This window comes from Geotrypetes seraphini, chromosome 7 (assembly GCF_902459505.1).
Source record: "Geotrypetes seraphini chromosome 7, aGeoSer1.1, whole genome shotgun sequence".
In the NCBI taxonomy this organism is placed as follows: domain Eukaryota; kingdom Metazoa; phylum Chordata; class Amphibia; order Gymnophiona; family Dermophiidae; genus Geotrypetes; species Geotrypetes seraphini.
Genome location: NC_047090.1, coordinates 184,848,335 through 184,872,005, shown reverse-complemented (window position 1 = coordinate 184,872,005; position 23,671 = coordinate 184,848,335). Strand labels below are relative to the sequence as shown.

Here is a 23,671-nt window from a genome sequence, read left to right as displayed (position 1 = left end):
TAAAAAGTGGACCAGGATTCCAGAGGAGAAACTCCTCCCCTTCAAAATATGGCTTAATGTATTTGAGAGCTGCAATTCCAGCTTCTGCAGCACAGAAATACATGATTAAACAATTCTCCCCTTAGGTCTTTGTGCTTGAGAGAGTAAACAAAAGACACAGAGGGATTGGAAATAACTTCCATACAATTCCCTGCATGCTTCCCCCACCATGCTCCCATTCCCCTGCCCCTTGCTGCAACACACCGATTCCTGCTGGTTGACTCTTACTGATGTAAGACATCTAGAGGATAATTCTAGAAAAAGAATTCAATGCAGCTCTTATCTGAAGCATATTTTATAAAGGAAAATAGGTACCTAGGGCTTGATTCTATAAACAGCGTCTAACTATAGACACCGGATGGCATGGTTGTCAATCAACTGCTAGGCACCGCTTACGGAATCACACTTAGTGGTCAGGGCCGGTTTTAGTCATAAAGGGGTCCGGGACAGAAATTAAGGAGGGGGCCCCTCTTCTACTTATCCGTCTCCCAATTTCCCCACCCATCTTTAAATGACTTCTTCACACAAAAATAAACAGACCTTCACCAATTACAGAACAAGGGATCACAAATTAGAAATAGAAATATGAATACCAAATCTGAACTGGAAACCTCAAAAATTAACTCTACAAGTACTTCATTTTGTACTGAACACAATCTGGCATAACCATAAGAAGGGGCTGGGCCTCCCACTTTGAGCTTAGGCCTTCTCAAAATGAACATCTCCCTTGCTGTGGCTGGTGGAGATCTCCAAGCCTCACCAGCTGATGACCACATCCTTCCCCTCCTCATGTCCAGTGACCAGAACTTTTAAAGTTCTGTAGCTGGCAGCAGTATTACAGAGCCACCGCCTTCTTTCCCCCCCCCTTCCGCTTGGCTCTCATGTATGCATGAAAAAATTGGCAGCTTGAGGATACTGCCACTAGCTGCAAAGTTTGGAGACTTCTGGTTGCCAGACTGGAGGAAGAGCTCTTCAGTTGCCAGGATTTGGGGATCTGCACCAGCTCAAGCATTTAAATTTTGCATTCAAGCGGGGAGAAAATTTGGTGCCCATCCACCCATTTTGGGCTCCAGCCCCACCCCACAATCAGCTGCATGGCTATATCACCGACTACAATAAAAAATATTTGTGATGCACATATCCCAAAGATAACATATTCCAGTTAATACATTCAAAGTAAAACACACTTTTCTATCTTGGTGTCTGGACATTTTGTTTTTCCATCATCTTGGTCCCAGTTTCTCTGTCTGCTTTTTGGCTATCTTTTACTAATTCTCTTTCCAGTGTCCATTTTTTTCTCCTCTCTTGCTCCATTTCCCTCACTATGCCTGTCTCCCAACACATTGATTTTTTTCCCTTTCTCATGGGTTGAACTTTTCCTCTTTCCCCAGGGTCCAACATTTTGCTCCCTCTCTTTTCTATTGTTGTGTTCTTCTCGTCCCCCTTAATGCTGAAAAAATGGACTGGAGGGAAAGATATTGCATCTCTCTCTCCCTTCCAAGCCTAACATTTTTCTCTCTCTCCCTTTTTTCCATCCCCAGGTCCACTCTCTCTCCCTTTCTCTTCCCAACAAGCCTCTCCAAGTATCTTTCCCCTTCCTGTACTCCACCCCACCCCATCCCCCATCCAACTTCTGTTTCTCTTCTCTCCTTTCAGATCACTGCACACCATCTCTCTTACTCCCCCCCTTCCTCCTTCCTTCCTCCCTCCCTCCTCCTGTTTCCAGTCCCATAAGCTCTTCCCCTTTGCCTACTCCCATACTCAGTCTGTCACTTCTTTTAACTCCCTCCCCCAGTCCCCCTTTCTACTTAAAAAAAAAAAAAAAAAAAAATTACAGCTAGTAATGGGGATTTCCTGACCTTCATGTCTTCCTCCTCCTATCCACGCCGGTCTGATGTTGCTTTTATCTTCCATTGCTGAAAAATCCATTTTTGCTGCAGGGGATTTTCAGCTGCGGCAGCCAATCTGAAGCGCTGTTTATGGCTCCCCTCCTGCTGTGGTCCATCCCGAATGACGCAACTTCCGGTTTCTGCCTGGAAGGACCAGGGCAAAGAAAAGAAGGGAAGGGAGCCGTAGGCAGCTGTTCAGATTGGCTACTGCAGTTGGAAACCTCCTGCAGCAAAAATGGATTTGTCAGCAATAGAAGGTAAGGACAGCATCAGACTGGTGCTGATAGAAGGGGGAAGACATACCTGTTCACAGAGGCCCTCCCGAGCCATGGGACCCAGGGCAATTGCCCTGTTTGCTCCCCCCTAACGCCAGCCCCGTTAGTGTTGCTTAAGCATTGCTAAGCATTGGTATAATAGGCCAGGGTTTTCCTGGCCTAATATACTGGTGTCTAACAGATGCCTAAGCTAACCACACCTATTCTCTGCTCCAACTATGCCTACTTTTCAGGTAGGCGCCTCATCTTAAGGCATTTTTAAGCACCGCTTGGAACCCTTAATTGATTGAAGTTACTGTAATTAAAAAAAAAAAAAAAAAAATATGGTGTGACAATTACCAGACTAATTAAGCCAACTAAAACAATTTAGGTTGTGCGTTGATTTTAGTTAGGTATCACTAGGTGGCCCCATAGAATCAGGCCTCTACTTTCAGCAGTCACAGAGCTGGTATTAATGTCTGTGCCTATATCCTTTTAATTCTGCCCAGCCACCACAATGAGAGTTCTCAGCTGGAGATCTCCAGAACTCAGTTATGTGGCTACTGGGGGTCAGTACAAGAAGAGGAGGGGACTTCAATGCTGCCTGACCATTATCCCCTTTTCTGTCAACTTAGGGAGTTTGAGAGAGAGATTCTGGAAAAAAACCATTTGCATCCCAGTACAGAGCACTGCCATGAAGTACTGGGAAAGTCTAAAACTCACAAATTTACCTGCAGAGATCCAATTTCAAATCCTCAACTGAAATACAATGAGCTTGATATTGAGAGCTGTGTTCATAAATTGGGCTCTATGAAAGTTATCTAGAGCAGTGGTTCCCAACCCTGTCCTGGAGGACCACCAGGCCAATTGGGTTTTCAGGCTAGCCCTAGTGAATAGGCATGGAGCAGATTTGCATGCCTATCACTTCCATTATTTGCAAATCTCTTATGTGTGTAAAATTTTGAATCAAGCAGTTTAAGTGGGGTAGAGAGTCCATTGGAGAGGACCCTCACACTAGAAGACCTTTGGAAGCAACTGCCACAGAAATGTGCATACACACACACACACCACTGTATATAACCCCTCCATGTGCCTCAAACCCCCTCCCAAAAAGAAAATCTCTTCCTTCTTCCATGCTAGGGCATAACTTAATACTCAAAATTTCACCGAGTTCCTAAATTTAGTGGGTAGCAATAGGAGTGGCTCTAGGGCAGGGAAAAAAAGAGCTTAGCACCAATCTTCAGCACAAGGTTCATAAATCTAAGCAAATAAATGGAGGCCTAAATTCAGAAACAAAGACCCCCTTAAGCTTCTAAATTAAGATGAATTTTCAGCTAAAAACTTCACTCCTAAGTTTGGCCGACAAATAGTACAATCAAATTTAGAATTCTAACTTAGGAGTTCTGCTTCTTTTTTTCTTTTTTTTTTAATATATCAGGTCCAATAAGTTTAATACATCAGAACTATCTTGGGTGAACAGAGGTCCACACCCTAAAGGTTCAAAGATCAGCTGTAACCTACTCAGTAGTTCATCTACACATGGTTGAGGAATTAGGTGAAGAGAGCCAGGCACTCAAAGGCCTGACTGGACAGATTGAGAAAACTGAGTCAACAAGCCTTGCTCAAATAAAAGACATGAACTGCAAGCAGTCTGTATTTTGATCAACTTTGCTGCCATTTTTCTTTAGGAGATAAAATGTCTGCTTCATGACCACACAACAAGTCTGTGCATTGAGTAGGAACAGGACCAGACTGAAGACCACACATCCTTTTAGCTATAAAGGTCTGTGGGGATGCCTTGTTTGTTTCTTATTCTCTATGATCTATCCCTTCAGTTACAAAGAAAGGTCTGTTTACCTGGTGGTTCTGTTCTACACCTCGACCCCCATGCAAATGTAGCTGCCCAAGACCAACCTGAAAGAAAGAAGACTAAGCATGTAACCATGTTTCATCTGCAACAGGAATAACAGCATTCACAGGAGTTGAGGGAATGGTAGGAGGTGGTAGACATAAATGATTATAAAAATATACAAGACAGGAACTTGAAATGATATATATGATAAAGAGGTTCTGAAGACCGATGTCTGCAGTTACGATATGCCCACCACAAGTTTGATTGCTCAGAGAGGGAATAAAAGGATTATTAATAGAGATGTATAGAAAAAGTGAATGTTAGGAATTGATGACAATAGTTCATTTGTTACAACGATCAAAATTTGTTTGATAGATTCATCACTAAAATTGTTTATTTTTGACCAACTGGAATGAATGCATGACAGCAGTTTATGGCGAGTCTGCCCTATCATCCTACAAAGTAAAATTTTGAAGCAAGCAGTTTAAGTGGGGTAGATAGTCCATTGGAAAGGACCCTCACACTTTGGAAGCAACTGCCACAGAAATGTGCAAGAACGTCTAGGACAGGAGTGTCCAGCCTGCGGCCCAAGGACTGCATGTGGCCCCGTGAAATATTTTGTGTGGCCCCGCTCGAGGGTGATGCAGTGTTTTCCTCTGCCGCCCCCCGAGTGTTTACCTTCTTGCCGGCTCCCTCCTCTGTCTTGCTGCAGCGTTTGCACGTTTGTGCTGCCCCAGAAACATTTTTTGGGGCCAATGCAGCCCAGGGAAGCCAAAAGGTTGGACACCCCTGGTCTAGGATTTAGTTTTGTCAGACAAATTAAGGTTTTCTGAATAGCTGAAGAAATGGGCATCTCAGCAGGTAGTTTGAAAAATAATTCATGAAAAGTTGGGAATGCCTAAGGTTAGCGCAAGATTGTTTCCAAGAATGCTGATACTAGGTCAGAAAGCCAAGGGTCTCCAGTGCTGTGGGGAGTGGAGATGCTCTGAGAAGACCAAATGATTTTTTTCTTTGTTTGGCGATTGGAGATGAGACTTGGGTCTATCACAAAGATCCCGAGTCCAAATTGGAGTCAACACAGTGGAAACACAAGTTATCCCCCACCACAAAAATGTTCAAGACAGAAAAATCACGCAAGTAACTTCATTCAGTTATGCAGACGATATCACCATACTCCTCCCCTTTGACACACAAGACCCCACCACATCAGACATCCTGGAAAAAACTCTAGAAATAGTGGAAAAATGGATGACAGAACAAAAACTGAAGCTCAACCCAGATAAAACTAAAAGGACAAAGCTCAACCCAGATAAAACTTGAAAAGGACAAAACCCCTTCTATAACTGAACTAGAAATAAAAACCACCAAATATCCCATACAACCCACTCTCAAACTCCTTGGAGTAACAGTAGACAGAGGTTGCACTCTTCAGGTGCATATCAACAAAATCACACAAAAAGCATTCTTCACCATGCGCAACCTTCGCAAAATCAGAAAATTCTTCGAAAAAGAACAATTCAGACTCATAGTCCAATACCTAGTCCTAAGTCTATTGGATTATTGCAATATCCTCTACCTTTCCTGTCCCACCTACCTAATAAAACAACTACAGACCGTGCAGAACACTGCCCTCAGAATGATCTATTCCCTTGGAAAATTTGACCACATCACCAAAGCCTTCCTAGACTCACACTGGCTTCCAATACAAGCCCGCATCCAATTCAAACTATACTGTATGTTATTCAAAACATTAAACGGAACGGCACCCACCCACCTAAACAACCGTCTAAACAGGAACCTCTCAACCAGACAGAGGACCCCTTTCTCCTACCCCACTTTTAAAGGAACTAAACGCAAAAAGATGTATGACAACTTACTAGCAACAGATGCAGCTAAATTGGATCCCACCATCACCAACCTACTGACAGCTTCAACTGACCTCAAGGCTTTCCGCAAAAAAATCAAGACCCTACTATTCAAGAAATTCACCCAAACGTCCTAACCCCTTCCTTTTCCCCTCTCACCCCCTCTTAGAATCCTCACATTAAAATTGTTTTAGACCTTACGCCTTTAATTGTATTCCTCTTACTGGAAAAGTCCAGCTATCTTTTTTGTTGTACTAGGTCCAACTTTTTTAATTGTATTTCTCTTCCTGGAAATGTCCAGTTATCTTTTTGATGTAATCCGCTTAGAACTGCAAGGTACAGGCGGAATATAAGCCAGTAATGTAATGTAATGCAACTGTCTTCTGGAATGATAGACTTTTGCTTCTGGAGTTCATGTCACAGAAGACAACCATAATTTGGGAGAGTATAATGCCAAAACGATGATCACTTTGCAGGAGTCAATCAAGGAAAACTCACAACAGGTGTGCTGCTTTTTCAATATAATGTGCTGGTGCACATGTCATGACAACCACAGGCTGCCATCCGAGAATGTGGGTTCAGTAACTGAACCATCCGCTCTCCAGTCCTGACCGGACTCCTTTGGATTATTTTCTGTTCCGAGTTTTGAAGAAATCTCTGTGGACAACAGTTTTCAAGTGAAGTTGGGACGTCCTAGTTTGAAGGTCAAACAGAATTCTTTTCTTTTTAATCCTTAAGGGGTTTAAAGTATGAATGTTGGTCTTTTTATATCGCCAGTTTGTAAGCAATTGTTTATGCAGGTGCTTTAATCAGATGGTGAGCCCACTGGACAGTTAGGGAAGTTTTCTAAGCACCTAATATTAGATATTTAACTGTTTGTGAACCACTGTGAACCTTGAAGAGGTATTATGATATACAAATAAAAACTATATTGTATTGTATTGTATTTTCAAAGGGGTTAAAGTCATTGTAGGAAAAGTGGATAAAGTGTATGCAAACTCTTTTTTCCTACTGAGGTAGCTAAATTATTGAACACCCCTCGTAGTAAGAAACAAATATATTAAGCATAAACCAGGGAAATGTAAATCCAAGATCCAGTTTCATCGCAACCACTGCTTTCAGAGAAACAAGCAAACACCACCATACAGATACTATGATAGGCAGATTTTTTTTTTTTTAAAAGGGGGGCCTGAATACTTCTGCTCAGTTCCTCTCTCCTGCTGTCATACCAGAGAACCACCCACCCTCCAAGTTCACACTTTACTCCTGGAATCCTCTGTACTCATCATTCCCCCACAGCTAAAGGATCCTCTTTGCATAACCCAGGCTCTTGAATTCAGAGACTATTAGTTGCTGGATAGAAGAAAAAACTGATTCACCTCAGTCTTGGTTAAAATAAGGCTTTGATAGCAAGTGTACTAGAAGTTGGACTGCTAGGATATGTTCTCACAGGCATGTTTAGCTCAGGGGAGGAAAACTATCACACATTTATGACATTTTCACAAGTAACATTTCCTACTGGCTGCCCTAAGACTATGCGAAGTATGTGCACACTTTCAATGCAGGGACTTGGGGGGTGCTGAAACAGTTGCGTGTCAGTGGTCCACCTCTGCATGGCTGTCGGCTCTGCCGGCCCTCGCTCCCTCTGATGTCAACTTCCTGTTCTAGGGTGGGGGGAGCAGCAGAGCCGATGGCCGTGCGCAGGAGGACTGCACACCCGTGACTGCGCCAGCACCCCCGAGCTACCTGGAGTGGGTGCTCCAGCTGGAAGGGGTACTCCGCCCCAGGTTCCTGCTCCACCAGGTATGCTCATGGACTCTGTGGCTTCATACTGACAGAATGCGACTTAGTCAGGGCATGTTGTCTGACAGTGTTTAGTAAACTATGCCACAGCCCTACACACTAGCTGTGGGAGGTATTGGATTTGTTCACAGTCCACGAGCAAACGCTTTTCAACAGCAGCCATGCCTATTTCTTACTAAAATTGTATTCTTGTTTCCCACTTGCTTTCTCCCTGCACCCCCTTTCTCACTTTCTCTATTTGCATCCTTATTGTTCACTGCCTTTTTTTCTTCTATCATCTGATGACTTGAGAAATTTTATCCTTAGCTCTCTTTCATTGTAACCTTCTGCTTAATATAGTAATATTATAAACTGCTTAATACTCATGTGCAAGCAGTATATCAAACGTAATAAATCCAAACGAATTACTGTATTGACCAAGTTTTCCAGAACTTGAGTTCCAGTTATCGTCAGAGAGGGAAAAACAGAGGCTTGTATTAGCATCAGGGAATCCAATAGTGTTTGGTCTGTTGTATGCCCCTGGATAGGCTGCATGCCTTAGCCCAGGGGTGTCCACCCAAGCCAGGCACATGCAGCCACTGCACAAGCGCCGGAACTACAAGCCTTCCCCACCCAGTCAATTCTAACATTGGAGAGGAAGTTCCAATTGTGGCTGGCCCGGAACTTCCTCTCCGACATCAGAATTGACGTCAGGGGAAGCAGGGAGAGAGAAAGATATAAAGACAGAAAGAAAAAGGGCAGGGAGAGAGAGAAAGGGGAGGGGGGAAGGGAGACCGGAAGAAAAAGTTGGGAGACGGAATGGAGTATATCGGATGGCAGGGGGCAGGCAGGGAGAGAGGAAAAAAAGTTGGAGGGACAGAGAGAGATGTTGGTTGGGGAATGGAATGCAGTCTGGAGGAGAGGAAGCATGCAGGAGGCAGAAAGAAGAGACTATTGGATGCACAATCAGAAGGAAGTGTAACTAGAGACTCATGAAATCACCAAACAAAGAGGTAGGAAAAATTATTTTATTTTCAATTTAGTGATCAAAATGTGTCCGTTTTGAGAATTTATAGCTGCTGTCTATATTTTGCACTATGGCTCCCTTTTACTAAACCGCAATAGTGGCTTTTTAGCACAGCAAGCGTATGAGGGGCACTCACGCAGCTCCTTGCGCTAAAAAACGTTATCGTGGTTTAGTAAAAAGGGAGGGGGTATATTTGTCTATTTTTGTACAGTTGTTACTGAGCTGACATTACACATTTTAAAGTAATCTACCTTGACCTCTTTGTAAAAACCCCTGAATATAAATTATAATTAATGTTTTCTCTGCGTACTTTGTGTTTTCTTAAATTTTATTGTTGGTAGATCATTTTGACTTGGTCATTTACAAGTAGCTTGCAAGCCAAAAAGTGGGCACCCCTGCCTTAGCCTTTTTGAAGTGTTCTTGAGATTTTGTTAGAGGTTTCCAGTAGTGACTCAAATCTGGCCAGTTGTCTGCTAATTTGAATCTGCACATCTGATTGATGAAGAACAAACTTCTCAAAGAGAAACAGAAAAAAAGTGCTCTCAGTATTGTATGGAGACAAGAATGGCCAGCAGTGTTACAAGAGCAGTGGGGGACTGTCGGTGACAAAAGTCATAGGAAAGAATAAGTAGTCAAGAACACCGTGTAGCCGTCTGAAGGTACATTTGAACTGTGAAATTCCATAAATGTTGATGAACTCTTGCTCTAGTCCCTGATACAGCCCGTGTACATACAGGGTCCATTAGTTGGTAATAAAAAAAACAATCTCTGTGCAAGCAAAATGTTGCTTAAGTGATTTCAGCACAACAAAATAGTAAGGTATCAACAGTAGCCTTGAATGCAAAGGAGAAATTTGCCTTATCAAACTCAGTCTTAATGTTTAAAAAAAAACTATTGGATAAGCAAGGAACACAAATCATGACCATATTTTCATGTGCTCTTGTTAAGACCAGCTCTCAGATAGCTGTTTAAAATAGGTTAGAAAGGACTTTACCTGTGCTTGTACATCACCTTTCTCAGCAAGAAACTGGTAATACTGAATCAAATCTTCCTCCAGCATGCCTCCACTCACACCTGGATTCTCTAGTTCATCTGCTAGACGAATTCTTTGAATAACAGTTCCTCCGGTAAGGGATATATCACTGGCAACTGCAGGGAGAACAGAATATTAAGCATTTTCTGACAGCAAATTCACAATGCCTTGTTCTGCACTGGACTCGAAAGTCAATTTTGGATTCCCAAGGTCATATGTGTTTTAATTCTAAAAACTGCATGTGGAAATTTGGGAACGTGCCCAATTTCCACATGCAATTTAAATCAATGAGTTAATTAGTGCCAATAATTGGGCACCAACAACCAATTATCAGCACTACTTGGGATTAAAATAGTACATTTTTAGTCGCTGGGATCAAAGCATAGCCAAAAGGGGCAATGCCATGGGAGGGGCATTCCTGGAATTTACAAGCAGTGTATAATTCAGGCATGAGAATTTGCACCAAGTTTTCACTGGGTGCAAATCCTCCTGCCAAATGCTATTCTATGTGCATCATTTATAGAATAGCACTTAGTTCGACATTTTATCTGCTCTGATTTTTTGGCACAGTTGAGTCCATACTGTGAATAAAGAAATGGACACCTGCCATTGCAAAAGAAATGCATGCCTTCAAATGGAGGTTTTTTTTTCTATACATGAACATATATTCCACATCTTTCAGAGGAAAAATGGGTGTGTGGGGATCCAAAGAATACATCAAAAAACTAAAACTTAAGGTGAGCTATTGGATGGGCTTCAGTTAAATACTTAGAGAAAGCACATAAGGGATTCTAAGGATAATTCTATGTTGACGCCAGCTGATTGCTTCTGGTATTCATTTGACTCAGTATCTGAGTCTCAAGTCCCAAAACTTTGTGCAAAATTGATAAGATATAAATGTATTCTTGATCCTTTTCCCTCTTATCTTTTTGCCAATATTCCAACCCAGGCAATCAATTGGCTGACTTATTAAATTACGCTTTGGAAACAGAATTTTTTTGGCATGATATGGGTATAAGTCTTACTCACCTTCTGAAAAAAAAAAAAAAAAAAAAAAAAAAAAAAAATCAGATCTCAATCCAACTGTTACCTCTCACTATTGACCGATTGCTAATATACCTCTCTTAACTAAACTTATGGAAACAATTGTTGCCACCCAACTCTCAAGTTATCTGGAGAAATTTTCTATTCTTCTGCCTTTTTAGCATGGGTTCCGCCCAAATTTCAGTACAGAAACTCTTCTGGTTTCACTTCTTTCTAAGATTCAACAGCTACAGTCTAATAAGAAGCACGCTATCTTACTTCAGTTCGATCTCTCTGCAGCTTTTGATGTAGTTAATCACAATATTCTGCATTACCTGCTTTCAGAAATCGGCCTTGATCAAATTGTTCTAGACTGGTTTGACAAATTTCTATCTTCCCGCTCTTATTCAATCAATATGAAAGGTTCCAATTCAAAATTGTGGAGAGCCTTTTGTGGTGTCCCCCAGGGCTCTCCATGTCTCCAATCTTATTTAACATCAACATGAGTTCATTGAAACATTATGATTTTGAATACCTGAGAAACTTTATTAACATATGCTGGTATCTCTTTCTTTTTTTTTTTTAATTCTTTATTCATTTTATAATTTACATCAAGTGTACAGTAAATATCAAACAATTAGAATACAACATCACTTGAAAATCCACAAAAGATATAACCCCCACCCCCCTCCCAATTCATGTACAACAAAAATAAATATCCCACATGAATATAATATTATATCATTCATATATTAATAGAAATCCAAAAATCCCCCCAACCCCCTTCCACATGCGTAGTAAAATTAGGAAAAGTGTAAATTAATCATTATAATAATTTAATAATGGTCCCCACACATCCTTAAATTTATTAAAGTAACCTTTTTGAACTGCCAACGCTCTTTCCATTTTATACACCTGACAAACTGAATTCCACCAGAAATAATAATTCAGTCTTTTACAATCCTTCCAATTATGTTATTTGTTGGATGGCAACTCCTGTCAATATCATCAAAAGCTTGTTATTAGCAGATATTTGACATTTAGCTCTTATAGACATGCCAAATAAATTGTGTCATAAGACAATGCTACATGATTTTCTAACAAGCAATTTATTTGATCCCAAATAGACTGCCAAAAATTCTTAATGAATGGACAATAAAACAATAAATGATCTAAAGTTCCAGCTTCGAGATGACAATGCCAACATCTATTAGACTTAGAGCAATCCAATTTTTGTAAACGAACAGGGGTCCAGAGTGCTCTATGCAACAGGAAAAACCATGTTTGCCTCAGACGCAGACATTGTACATCTCATCGTCCATTGAGATGCATTAATTTGATGCTTAATCTCAATGCTCCAAATATCTCTAAGTCCAGTGTTTGGTTTCTTATTTAAATAGTCAGATAATAATTTGTACCACTGTGCGGCCTGGTGACCCAGAAAGTCTGCCTGAAAGCATAAGAAATCCAAGCTAAATTGACTAATAGCCTGCTTCAGCTGCAACCACTTATAACTTTGTTTTTTTATCAAGACCAAATTTAAGTTGCAACTGTGAAAAATCCAGCAGTTTACCATTAAATATAACATAATTTAAAGTTCGTATACCTGCTTTAATCCAATCCTTCCAGACAATCTTAAAACCGCCTATCTGGATCCTGGAGTTTAGCCATATACTTTGATATGTAGATTTTTGAATTGGAAGAGGAGTTACATTATTAATATATCTTAAAGTTTTGCATGTGTCCATTAATAATCTGTTGTTTTTCCGTATTCTAGGCATTTTAATACTGAGAAGATGACGAAGTCTAATGGGAAACATGAGTTGCCATTCCAACCATAATCAATCTGGTAGCTTATCCATGAGTTCTGGGAGGACCCAAATGCTGATGATATCTTCATATTACTTCAAGTTGATCCACATCTCGATAATTTGATACCCAATATTAACCATTGTATTACTAAACTTCAGTCATGGGCGACAATGGTCCAGATGAAATTAAATGTTGCAAAGACTAAGGGGCTCATAATCGAAAGAGAAAAACGTCCAAAAACCGGCCTAAGTCGGCACTTGGACAAAAATTTCCCAAATACGTCCAAGTGCCGATATTAAAAACGGGTTTTGGACGTATTTCTAAATGACATAGGCCTTCATAGTGCCGCTAAACAACCAAAGCTAAGCGGGGCGTTTCAGGAGGAGTGTCGAGGGCGGGAGTTGGGCGGGACGTGAGCCGGCTTAAACTTAATCGTACAGCATGTATAACCGAAAGTTATACAGCCCATGATCGACGGAACTTGGACATTGTGACTTAGACCACGTAAAACATGGTCTCAATCACAAAAACCCACCTAAAGTCACCAGATAAGCACTGCAAACACATAAAACTGACCCCCACACACTGCACCAGTGATCACCGACCCCCCCCAATAAAAATATTAATCACAACTTTAAAATTCAGCCTCCAGATCATCACCTGGCCGCCTGGTATAGGAAAGCCTAGTCGTCCAGCACAGAGGAAGCTTAAGTCGTCTTGGGGGTGGGTTAGGGACCCATGCCCATAAGCCCCTGTAATCACTGCACTGATACTGAAACATGTGCACTCCCCTATACACCCCCAAAAACCTTTTTTACTGGCATATAAGTGGCTCCTGTAGCCATAAGGGCTATTGGGGTGGTAGATAAGTGGGTCTGGGGGATTCTGGAGGTGGTTTGGGGGGCTCACCGTAACATATAAAGGAGCTGTAGTGAGAAGGCATGGCACCCTTTTTGTGAAGTTCACAGCAGTGCCCTGTAAGGTACTCCACTATTTAAGTGGCATGTTTGGGTGTGCAGTCCATCAATTTGTAAACCCCTACCACGTCCAACAGGACTTGTTCTAGGCATTCTGGACTTGGGACATTTTAGCGACTTATACGTCCTGCTGATCTGATCGTCCAATTAGACGATTTTATAAACGAAAAAAAAATTTGGACGTATTTTTCGAAAATGTGTCTTAAGCTTTGGACAACTTGCAAGTTGGACGTAAACGGACTTAGACGTCCCTTTCGATTATGCCCCTCCACGCTTTTATGGCTTGGCCCAAAGTTAGATTCTCTCCCTTCTGCTGTGATCTTAGACTCGAGAGAATCTTTGAAAATTGAGTTTTCCTCATTAATACTAGGTATTATGGATTCTTCACTTACACTTAAGGACCAACCATTGCTTATTAAAGTGTTTTTTTCAGCCTCCATGCTCCAAGAAGAGTGAGAGCACTTTTTCCCCCACCAAGAACACTTCTCTGTATTGGTTCAATCAATCATTTTGTCAAGGCTGGATTACTGCAATTCAGTGAAATTGGGTCTTTTTAAAGATCAGTCTGCAGAGACTTCAATTAATACAGAACACTGCAGCTAAACTTATCTTTGGTAAGAGTAAATTTGATCACGTAACCCCTCTCTGCTCAAGGAATTACATTGGCTTCCAGTGTATCTCAGAATTCAATTTAAGTGCATTTGGATTGCATTTAAGATCCTATTTGGCATTTTTGCCACTTTGATTCCTTTAGACTGGAATGTTCATAAATCTCATCTTGCCAGAAGTTCTCAAATTAAAACTTACATTTCCCTCTCTGTGGTAAAAACAGAACCTTTAAGAGATTTAGTTCTCTTTTGCTTTTAAATTAACTGAATTCTGGAATGCTTTACCGCTTACATCAAGAGGTTTAGGTTCTTTTGCTTTATTCTGGAAAGTTCTGAAAACTTTTGTTTGCTAAACATTTTGGAAATTAACTATTTCAGTCTACTTTTTCTTGTCAAATTTAAGTATTTTGGTTTACATTATTGTAAACTGAGTCGAGCTCCTCTTGCTTGATGACTCTGTCTATAAAACTAAGTTTTAGTTTAGTTTATAACTATCGGTTGTTTGGGATAGGTCTTCACCAATTTTGCATACCTAGATAGACCATTCTTTACAAAATCTGTCTGAGCTCTATAAAGTTCCTTAGGGAGTGTTGATAGATTGTAATCGTCAATTCTGAACGACAGCTGGAGCTCTGATTAGTCCCTCTCAAGCTCTAGTACTTTTTCATCCTTAGCCATTCCACTATAGTTTGAACTGTGAATTTGTCTGGTCACTGGCATGTAAAAGGTGAACTTCTATCCCCGTTTCAGGTTTATATAATGGGACTTTTCTGCAATCTGCATTCACTAACCCTTCTATCCTGACAAATGCTCTAATCCAGTGGTCTCAAACTCAAACCCTTTGCTGGGCCACAGTTTGGATTTGTAGGTACTTGGAGGACCTCAGAAAAAAAAAAATAGTTAATGTCTTAAAGAAATTACAATTTTGCATTAAGTAAAACTTTATAGTTTATAAATCTTCCTTTTGGCTAAGTCTTAATAATAATAATGTATTTTATAGCTAAAGAGACATATGATCAAGAAACCTATTTTACTTTTGTGATTATGATAAACATACCAAGGGCCTCAAAATAGTACCTGACGGGCTGCGAGTTTGAGATCACTGATCTAACCATGCCAATGAGAAACATTTCCACGACATGCCGTTATCATTCACAGTAAATATGGTGGCGTCTGGGGAAGCTGCTGTGTTAAGTATGCAAAGATTTATTTATTTTAGTACTTATATACCACTTATAGTCTAAGGCCTAGATTCACTGAACAGAACTACCGATCCGATCCGGGGGGGCTGATTTATAACTCGTCCTCATGCAAATGAGGATGCTGAGAATCACACCCTTAACCGACTGCAGGGATCGCTGAATAGCTCCCCACACATGCGCAGACCATCTGTGCATGCTTACAGAGCAGCGACCTTTTTTTTTTAAACTTCTTTTTCTTCACGAGTCCATGGTTTTAACTTGCTTTAAACCCATGGGTTAAAACCACAGGCTCGCAGTGCGTGGAAAGGCAGCAGAGTCGGGGTGGCAGAATAGTTTCGGGGCAGAGAGCAGAAGAATCCAGGCAGAGAGCAATGAGTGACTGGTCCTCAGCAGTCGCTTCTTTTGTTGATCGGCCAGCCCAGTCGGTGATCCAGATTTGTTTAGTGAATCGCAGTTCCCCCTCATTTGCATGCACAGATTGGAGGATGATCAGGGACACAGGTTAGTGAATTGGGACAGAGGAAAATTGGGTCATAGGGGTCGCTAAGTGGTCAGGACTTGATCAGTGGGCTTAGCCCTATGTGGTTTACATTCAGGTACTCAAGCATTTTTCCCTATCTGTCCTGGTGGGCTCACACTAACATACCTAGGACAATGGGGGATTAAGTGACTTGCCCAGGGATACAAGGAGCAGCATGGGATTTAAACCCACAACCTCAGGGTGCCGAGGCTGTAGCTCTAACTACTGTGCCACACACTCTGCTCTGTTTTAGTTTTGTCAGATCACAACATTTTTTGCTGCAATGCTACAGTACCTGGTCCATCAAGCCAAGTAGCTCGTTCTCATGGTGACCAATCCAGGTCCCTAATACCTGGCCAAAACCCAAAGAGTAGCATCATTCCCAAAGAGTGGCTTCACCCTTGCCTTTCTCATTTTTTGCTGCATGGCTATACTACCAGAAGCATGACCATGTTCTTATCCTCTGTTCTTTCAGTCTCAATGAGCAGTGCTGACATATGAACATACAATGCATCCGATTCCTTTCAAATAAGAAAGAATGTTACCCAAACTGTAGAGTATCAGGTGGATTCATCTATCTGAATATCTTCAAAAATTATCTGGATAACCATGGGTCATTTAGAGGTCCATTAACTAAGCTGCATTAGGTGCTAACGCTTGCTTAACAGCAAAACGTGGAGTATTGTGGGATGCATTATAGCATGATAATTCAAGAATGTCTATATGCTAGTTTCTGGGAATTTAATTTTTTTTAGGGGGCATATCAGGGGTGGAGTGTGGGTGTTAAGCAAATGGAGAAGTAGCCACCTAATGGCTAGTGAGGTGGACCGAAATCCTGGGTTCAATTCCTGCTGCAGTTCCTTGTGACTCTGGGCAAGTCACTTAACTCTCCATTTTCCTGGCAACAAAACTCAGGATTGCGAGCCCAACAGAGAAAATATCTACATATGTGTAAACCACCATAGTTGTACCACAGAAAGGCAGTATTATCAACTGCACAACTCTTTATAAATGCAGGAACCATTACTGCCTACAAAAGAGATGTCAATAAGTGCTTCCACAGTAATAATAAAAAAATTAAAAAAAGGCCGCGTACTAATGACTTTAGCACATGGCCATTAAATTTAAAAAAAGATTGGGGTTTATACGGCTGTGGTAAAAATGGCCTCAAAGTGTGGGAAAGACTCACACGGCGCAGCCTCATCACCCTGAGGTTGTGGGTTCAAACCCACGCTGCTTCATGTGACCCTGGGCAAGTCACTTAATCCCCCCATTACCCCAGGTACATTAGATAGATTGTGAGCCCACTGGGACAGGAAAAATGCTTGAGTATGTAAATTGCTTTTGAATGTGGTTGTGTAACTACAAAAAAAAAAAGCAGTATACAAGTCCCTCTTATATCCCTATAGCTTATTTATTTAGTAAAAGGACCCCTTAAATAGCTAAACAGCCAGATATTATCGGTATAATTAAGGGCCAGGTTAGACAAGGGGGGGGGGGTCAGGTGGGTACCAGAATTTATCCGTTTAGCTGCAGTATCAGTAGTCACTGATCAATAGGTACATTTAGCACTGCTATATGCACATAAAGCTACCTGTACACATGATGCTGGCACTGAATGCAGTAAACATGGAGGCTGAAGAATGGTCCGCTGGATTTTTAGATTTAATGGATCAGACCTATGCAACTCACTTTGAGCAAATCAGGCAGAGTGGATAGTTCTCTGTCTAAGGGGACATAAAATCCAAGTTTTGTTCCTCAGGCAAAGGAGGGTGAAGCAATTGCTCTATGTCAAAAGAAGCATTAGGGATTAGTGGGAATTGCAGCCTGGCTTCCCCTATTTTCAAGCTCGCTGTTCTAAATCGCTAGGATATACATTCTCCAGGAGATTATGTTCCACAAGTATAAACCTACTTTCCTGGGGGAGAGTGACACAGTGGTTAAAGCTACAGCCTCAGCACCCTGGGGTTGTGGGTTCAAAACCCATGCTGCTCCCTGTGACCTTAGGCAGGTCACTTAATCCTCCCATTACCCTAAGTACATTAGATAGATTGTGAGGCCGCCAGGTCAGACAGGGAAAAATGCTCGAGTACCTGAATAACGTTCAGAGCTCTCCTGGGAGAACGGTATAGAAAAATGAATAAATAAAAAATATAATTCGAACAAGGGTCAATATTAGCACCATTAGTGTCTTCACAATAAAGAACATTCAGTAATGGCACATGAATTCCAGGACTCTGACTTGACTTGTCAATGAGTAAAAGTTCTCTAGAGAATGGCATGGGGACAGAATTTGTCCCCCATCCCCGTGGTTAACTGTGGGAAGCCATCCCCATGTCATTCTTTAAGGAGAGCGGGAGGAATCCGAGTATGAATGGGCCCAGCCACCGACCCTTAAGCCTTGCACTGAAGAATGCTGGTGTAGGACAACTGAGGTTGAGAATGACATGGGATAGTTTCCCCCAGGGGCGGGGACAAATTCTGTCCCCGTGTCATTCTCTAATTTCAGTAAATCCCAATAAGCTACTGTGTAAGCATGTCTTAACATGACAATGGGTTCAAAGAACTCAAGTAACACTTACCTGATGGAAAAAGTGTCAAGGCAAGCACCATCTGAGGTGTTAAGTAATTCTTTATATGTTAGACACGTTTGTTAATAATTCAATACATTTCAACTATGACTGCATCACATTAAGCTGTAAACATGCAATGGTATATGGCTTTTGCTTAAAAAAACGTTGTTATCAATTAGGAGATGCATTACGTGCATGTATGGTGGAAGGTAAAATATTGTACCTTGATTTGCCACAAGACGATAATGCGTAAGAGCAGATTCGCAGCTCTGGAGGACTCCGATTCCAGCCCAGTATCGATATCCCTGAGAGCAAACACAAAGGATGGATTGTATTGTATTACCTCGCATAAGCTCTTTGTAACTCTGTTTGGCAACATCTCTATCAAAGCTCATGTAGCATTAACATCTTTACAGAAGCCCAGCATTGACTCCCCCGTCATTAGTAGTGGTATAGAAGCTCTCAAAACATATCAGTGGACAACTTCACTGCATCTCAAACACGGCTCATGAACAGCCCATCTCTATACCCAAGCTATCAAAGATTTCACTGCTTATCTCCAGGAGAAACAATTTACATAACTTTTTTTTTTTTTTACTTCATTATTTTTCTTGTCTAAGTTCCACTTGGGTTTGTGCTTATCGTGCTAGTGTTTGAGGAACTATATGGTGAAGCTTCCATTGTACTTTACATCTGTGATTTCCCCAATATGTTCGTGTGCAGGCACTGACCCAAAATCTTAAACACTTTCAAAACAAAATCTCCCATAGTACAATATGAAGAATTTTACTGAACTATGCCGATTTGGAAAGTATTTTTTTTTTAAAGTTATACGAGTGAATAAAAAGCAAAATATGTACGATACCACTTTATGAAAGCTGTTTATGCTCAATCTGACAATATTCTGTTCTGCTCTGAGCCATAAAGAGTTTACTGTGGATGATACTAAGAACATGATGCTTATCATACAACAAAGACAAAAATCTTATGTCCACAATTCAGGAAAAAATAACCCAGAATAAAATTTATCAGGCCTATTAAAAAAATTTAAAAAAAAAAGGGGGGGAAGGTTATAAAGCCTAGTTTAAGGAATTTTTTTTTTTTTTGTAAAGAAACATTGCCCATTCCATAGATTCTTAGGTAATCTATTTCATAAACATGGAGCTTTTCCTCATAGTCACTTCCTTCATAACTTAATTTTATGTTAATGAAATGTCGCAATCCACAATATTTCTCTTCATCTTCAGAAATTAACACTTTGAATGTGGAACCACAAAAAAGGGTATACAAGTCCCATTCCTTTCTGTGGACAATACACTAAACTAAACCTTGGGTTTATATACCGCACCATCTCCACGAATGTGGAGCTCGGCACGGTTTACAGGAAGAAGGATGAGAGAGGAACTACAGTGGAGAGATTAAAGAGTTAGGTGTAAAGGGGGAAGGTGAGAGGCCTAAGAGGGGGGAAGTGTTACAGTTTTGAGAATAGCCAGGTTTTTAGGTGTTTGCGGAAGAGTTGGAGGGAGGTTGAGGTTCGGAGAGGGGAGGTGAGGTTATTCCAGATCTCAGTGATTCTAAAGGGGAGGGATGACCCAAGTTTGCCTACATGGGAAATACCTTTTATGGAAGGGAAGGATAGTTTAAAATTTTGGAGGATCTGGAGGAAGTAGGGGTTGGGGAGTTCCAGGATAGAGGGATAACGGCAGGAAGGATGCCATGTAGGAACTTGTAGACCAGACACGCACATTTGAAGTGGATCCTGGGGATTACTGGGAGCCAATGGAGCTTAGACAGGAGTGGTGAGACGTGATCAAATTTGCTTTTCGCGAAAACAAGCTTAGCTGCGGCGTTCTGAATCCGCTGAAGTCTGTGGAGGCTTTTCTTGGTTAGGCTGAGGTAGATAGAATTGCAATAGTCTAATCTGGAGAGGATGATGGATTGTACTAGGACTGCGAAGTGTTTTTGGTGAAAATAGGGTCTGACTTTCCTTAGCATGTGAAGGCTGAAGAAGCATTTCTTCACCAGGGATTGGAGATGTTCGTTGAAGGATAGAGAAGAGTCTAAGGTGACACCCAGAACTTTGCTTGAGAACTCGAGCTGTAATGGGGGGCTGGAGGACAATGGGATGGAGGAAGGTAGATGGTCTAATTTTGGGCTGAGCCAAAGGAGTTTTGTTTTGGACTCGTTTAGTTTCATATGCATTGTGAATGCCCAGGATTGGAGGTTCTTTATGCATGAGGATATGTTCGTGGAGAGGTTAGTGAGGTTCGAGTCGGTCTCAAGGAGGACGAGGATGTCATCAGCGGAAGTGTAAAGAGTTTCAAGGGGGGATAGTTGGAGTAGTTTCAGGAATGTTGTAGATAACATAGGGTTATTCCATTAATTAATCAAACATGGCTAAGAGTTTGTCGTATGTTCTACAATACAAGTTCTTCCAAAAATATTTAAATAACTAGTCTTTAAGCCCGTTACATTAACGGGTGCTAGAATAGATGTGTCTGTGTTTCTTTCTCTCTCTCTCTCTTTGGCCGCTGTCTGTATCCTTCTGTCTCCCCCTCCCCCTCCCCCGAGCAAAGCTGTCTGTCCCCAGCACACCTCCCCCCAAAGCAGCCCCCTTTCCCTTTCCCCCTGGCTCCCGGTATTGATTCCATTTTTACCCTCTCAACATCCAGGCGTCTTCTGGCCTGCTCCTCTTCACCAAAGCAGCCTGTAATCGTGGTGGCCGGCTTTAGCGAACCTCGCAGGCTGCTCTCCAACTCGGTAGCACGTTCCCTCTGATGCGATCCTGTGCGTCAGAGGGAGCGTGCTACTGAAGCTGGAGAGCGGCCTGCGAGGTTCTTTAAAGCCGGCCATGATCGCAGGCTGCTCTGAAGAGGAGGATCAGCGGCGGCAGTAGCGAGTGAGGCGGGAGGTGACACGGCGACTCCTTCTGCACGGAGGTGGAGAGCGGCTTGCGAGGTTCGCTACAGCGGCTGGCGAACCTCAGCAGGCCGCTTTGAAGAGGAGCGGGAGGGAGGAGTCGCTGGTGTCTTCTGCACAGTCACGCGCAGGCGCCGTGAGGACTGGCACAGAAGCACACCTCACGGCGCCACCGCTCACGAATTTTCAAAAGCGCTTGCGCCTCTAGCATTTTATTATTATTGATGAGTTCAGGTTTAGAGGAGGAGAAGAGAACACTTATTTTGGTACATTTTTAATTGAAAACAGAACATCCAGGGATGTGGTTGTTAGATCTGTACAGGGGTTGTATGACCCTGTTTTCCAACCTTGACCAAGATTATAGAATGACTTATTTAGGTTTTAAAAATGTTTAGAAATGTTTTTGAGAATGAAGAATATTTAGCAAGAGTTTGTACTCGTGGAAGGTTTATATTTACTACTTTGAACATGAATTTGCAACTAGAATTAACAATAACAACCCCCCCCCCAAAAAAAAACGTTCCATGTACATGCACACTTTCACTTTGGAAAAAGGACCAAAAGTCCGCAGGTAAAAATGTGCCTGCAGACTGACAAACTACAGTATGAAAACTCCCCACTAATGCAGTTTTGGTACTCTAAATCTTTGGATACTGTAAACATTTTGAATTTGTTCTTGCGCATCTCAAAGCACCCAGGAGGTTTCCCAGTTAGAAGGTGAAGCACTGCAGTGAGATATAAAATAAAATATCATCTCAGAGAAATAGTTTGGCCCCTAGCATTATCTTTCTGAACGACCTCCCAAAGTGCTTTGCAATGAAATCCTATGACCTGAAAATTCTCCAGCAAGTACAGCTGAAGTGTCACTTACTAAGATCATATGTGCTAGCAGGTTTCCTCCCAGGGCTCCAAATGTGTAGTACACCAGGGCCTGTAAAGGTGCAGGAAAATAAAACAAATGTAGTGAATCATCTGCACTGCTATTACAATGAATAGCAGGCAAGAACAAAGCTGAAAGACTTACCTTGGCCTGACTGGAATTGATGCCTAGTCCAGAGGAATAGAGAAATCCAAGTGCCTGGAATGATAAGATACTTTACTGTGTGAAAAATATTCCATTCTGGGTTCATTTAGTTCTACAATAAACTCATACTTTTCAAACAGGGAGAAGGAAAAATTATGTTCTTGATTTTCTTTCCTTTAGTCACAGCAGATGAATCCAGAGATGAGTGGCTAATTTTATGGGTAAATATTAAAAAGGCCTCAATTGCAACTTAGATTTCCTTATGTGAGCTCTAGAATGCGTCTCTCCCCTTGATCTTGATTTCTAATCTATAAATTGCTTAGTTAGATTTTTTCACAATTGACAGTATATCAAACAAAAACCTGAAACATGAACTCTAAGACAGAAAGATTTGTATTTTGGAGGGTTAAAAATGGAAGACATGGCTAATGTTTAGTAGTAATTACCACCAACTGTGTGTCACGATTTATTTATTTCACATATACCTACTGTCTGACCCTTTGGTGACCCTTCTTCTGCCAATTTCTCTAAAAGCTCCTTTGCAAACTTGATATTTTGTGGCAGGTACTCTCCAAACAACATTGCATAAGCCACTTTTTCCATAGCCTTGATATGCTTCATGTCGGCTGCTTTCAGGAGATATTGATATGCCCTAAAGGAAAAAAAAATAAAGAGTGATCTCTCTTCTAGACACAAACGTCAACATCTTATTGCACAAAATACTTGGATGAATCTAGGCTTACATATTCTTAAATTATATGTATTATATATTTACACAAACACCCTATATATGTTGGCCAATAAACCACATATCTTCACACCTCATTCATATTTCATTGCAAAAGACACCTTCAACTCGATCCTCGATTTGAGGCATAAAGCCGCCCACTATGAGTGAACACTGAGTGGGAAGGTGGCCTTGCTGAGGATCGAGTTGAAGGTGTCTTTTGCAATAAAATATGAATGAGGTGTGAAGATATGTGGTTTATTGGCCATTGGCCAACATATATAGGATGTTTGATATATCATTGCCTCTTTCTTGAAGATTTCACACACTTTTTTTTGAAAGTACACGTGGGATTATTCTGCTCTGAAAAAGATAATGCTTAAGTAAAAATTGTTTAGCTTTTCTAAGGAGTTGTGAATAAGTCTAGTTATTTTGTTTGTTGACAGATTTAACATACTTCTGTGATGCACTGAAATCTGAATGCAAAGCTGGGCATGTACTCTCTGGAGCTAGTGTCACTGGACAATAAACTGAGCTGTCTATAT

General features: G+C 41.3%; 1 protein-coding gene across 4 annotated transcripts in view; it reads right to left on the bottom strand.

Annotated features, from left to right (window-relative positions):
- Nucleotides 1-23,671, bottom strand: part of SEL1L (SEL1L adaptor subunit of ERAD E3 ubiquitin ligase) — a 117,189-nt gene that overhangs the window by 41,408 nt on the left and 52,110 nt on the right. For all 4 annotated transcript variants that reach the window (XM_033951805.1, XM_033951802.1, XM_033951804.1 and 1 more), the window contains exons 6-11: nt 22,889-23,051; nt 22,400-22,453; nt 22,247-22,306; nt 18,680-18,761; nt 9,703-9,857; nt 4,040-4,096 (exon numbers count right to left, since the gene is read on the bottom strand). In XM_033951805.1, coding sequence (XP_033807696.1) covers nt 4,040-4,096; nt 9,703-9,857; nt 18,680-18,761; nt 22,247-22,306; nt 22,400-22,453; nt 22,889-23,051 — 571 coding nt within the window. The remainder of the gene's footprint in view (nt 1-4,039; nt 4,097-9,702; nt 9,858-18,679; nt 18,762-22,246; nt 22,307-22,399; nt 22,454-22,888; nt 23,052-23,671) is intronic.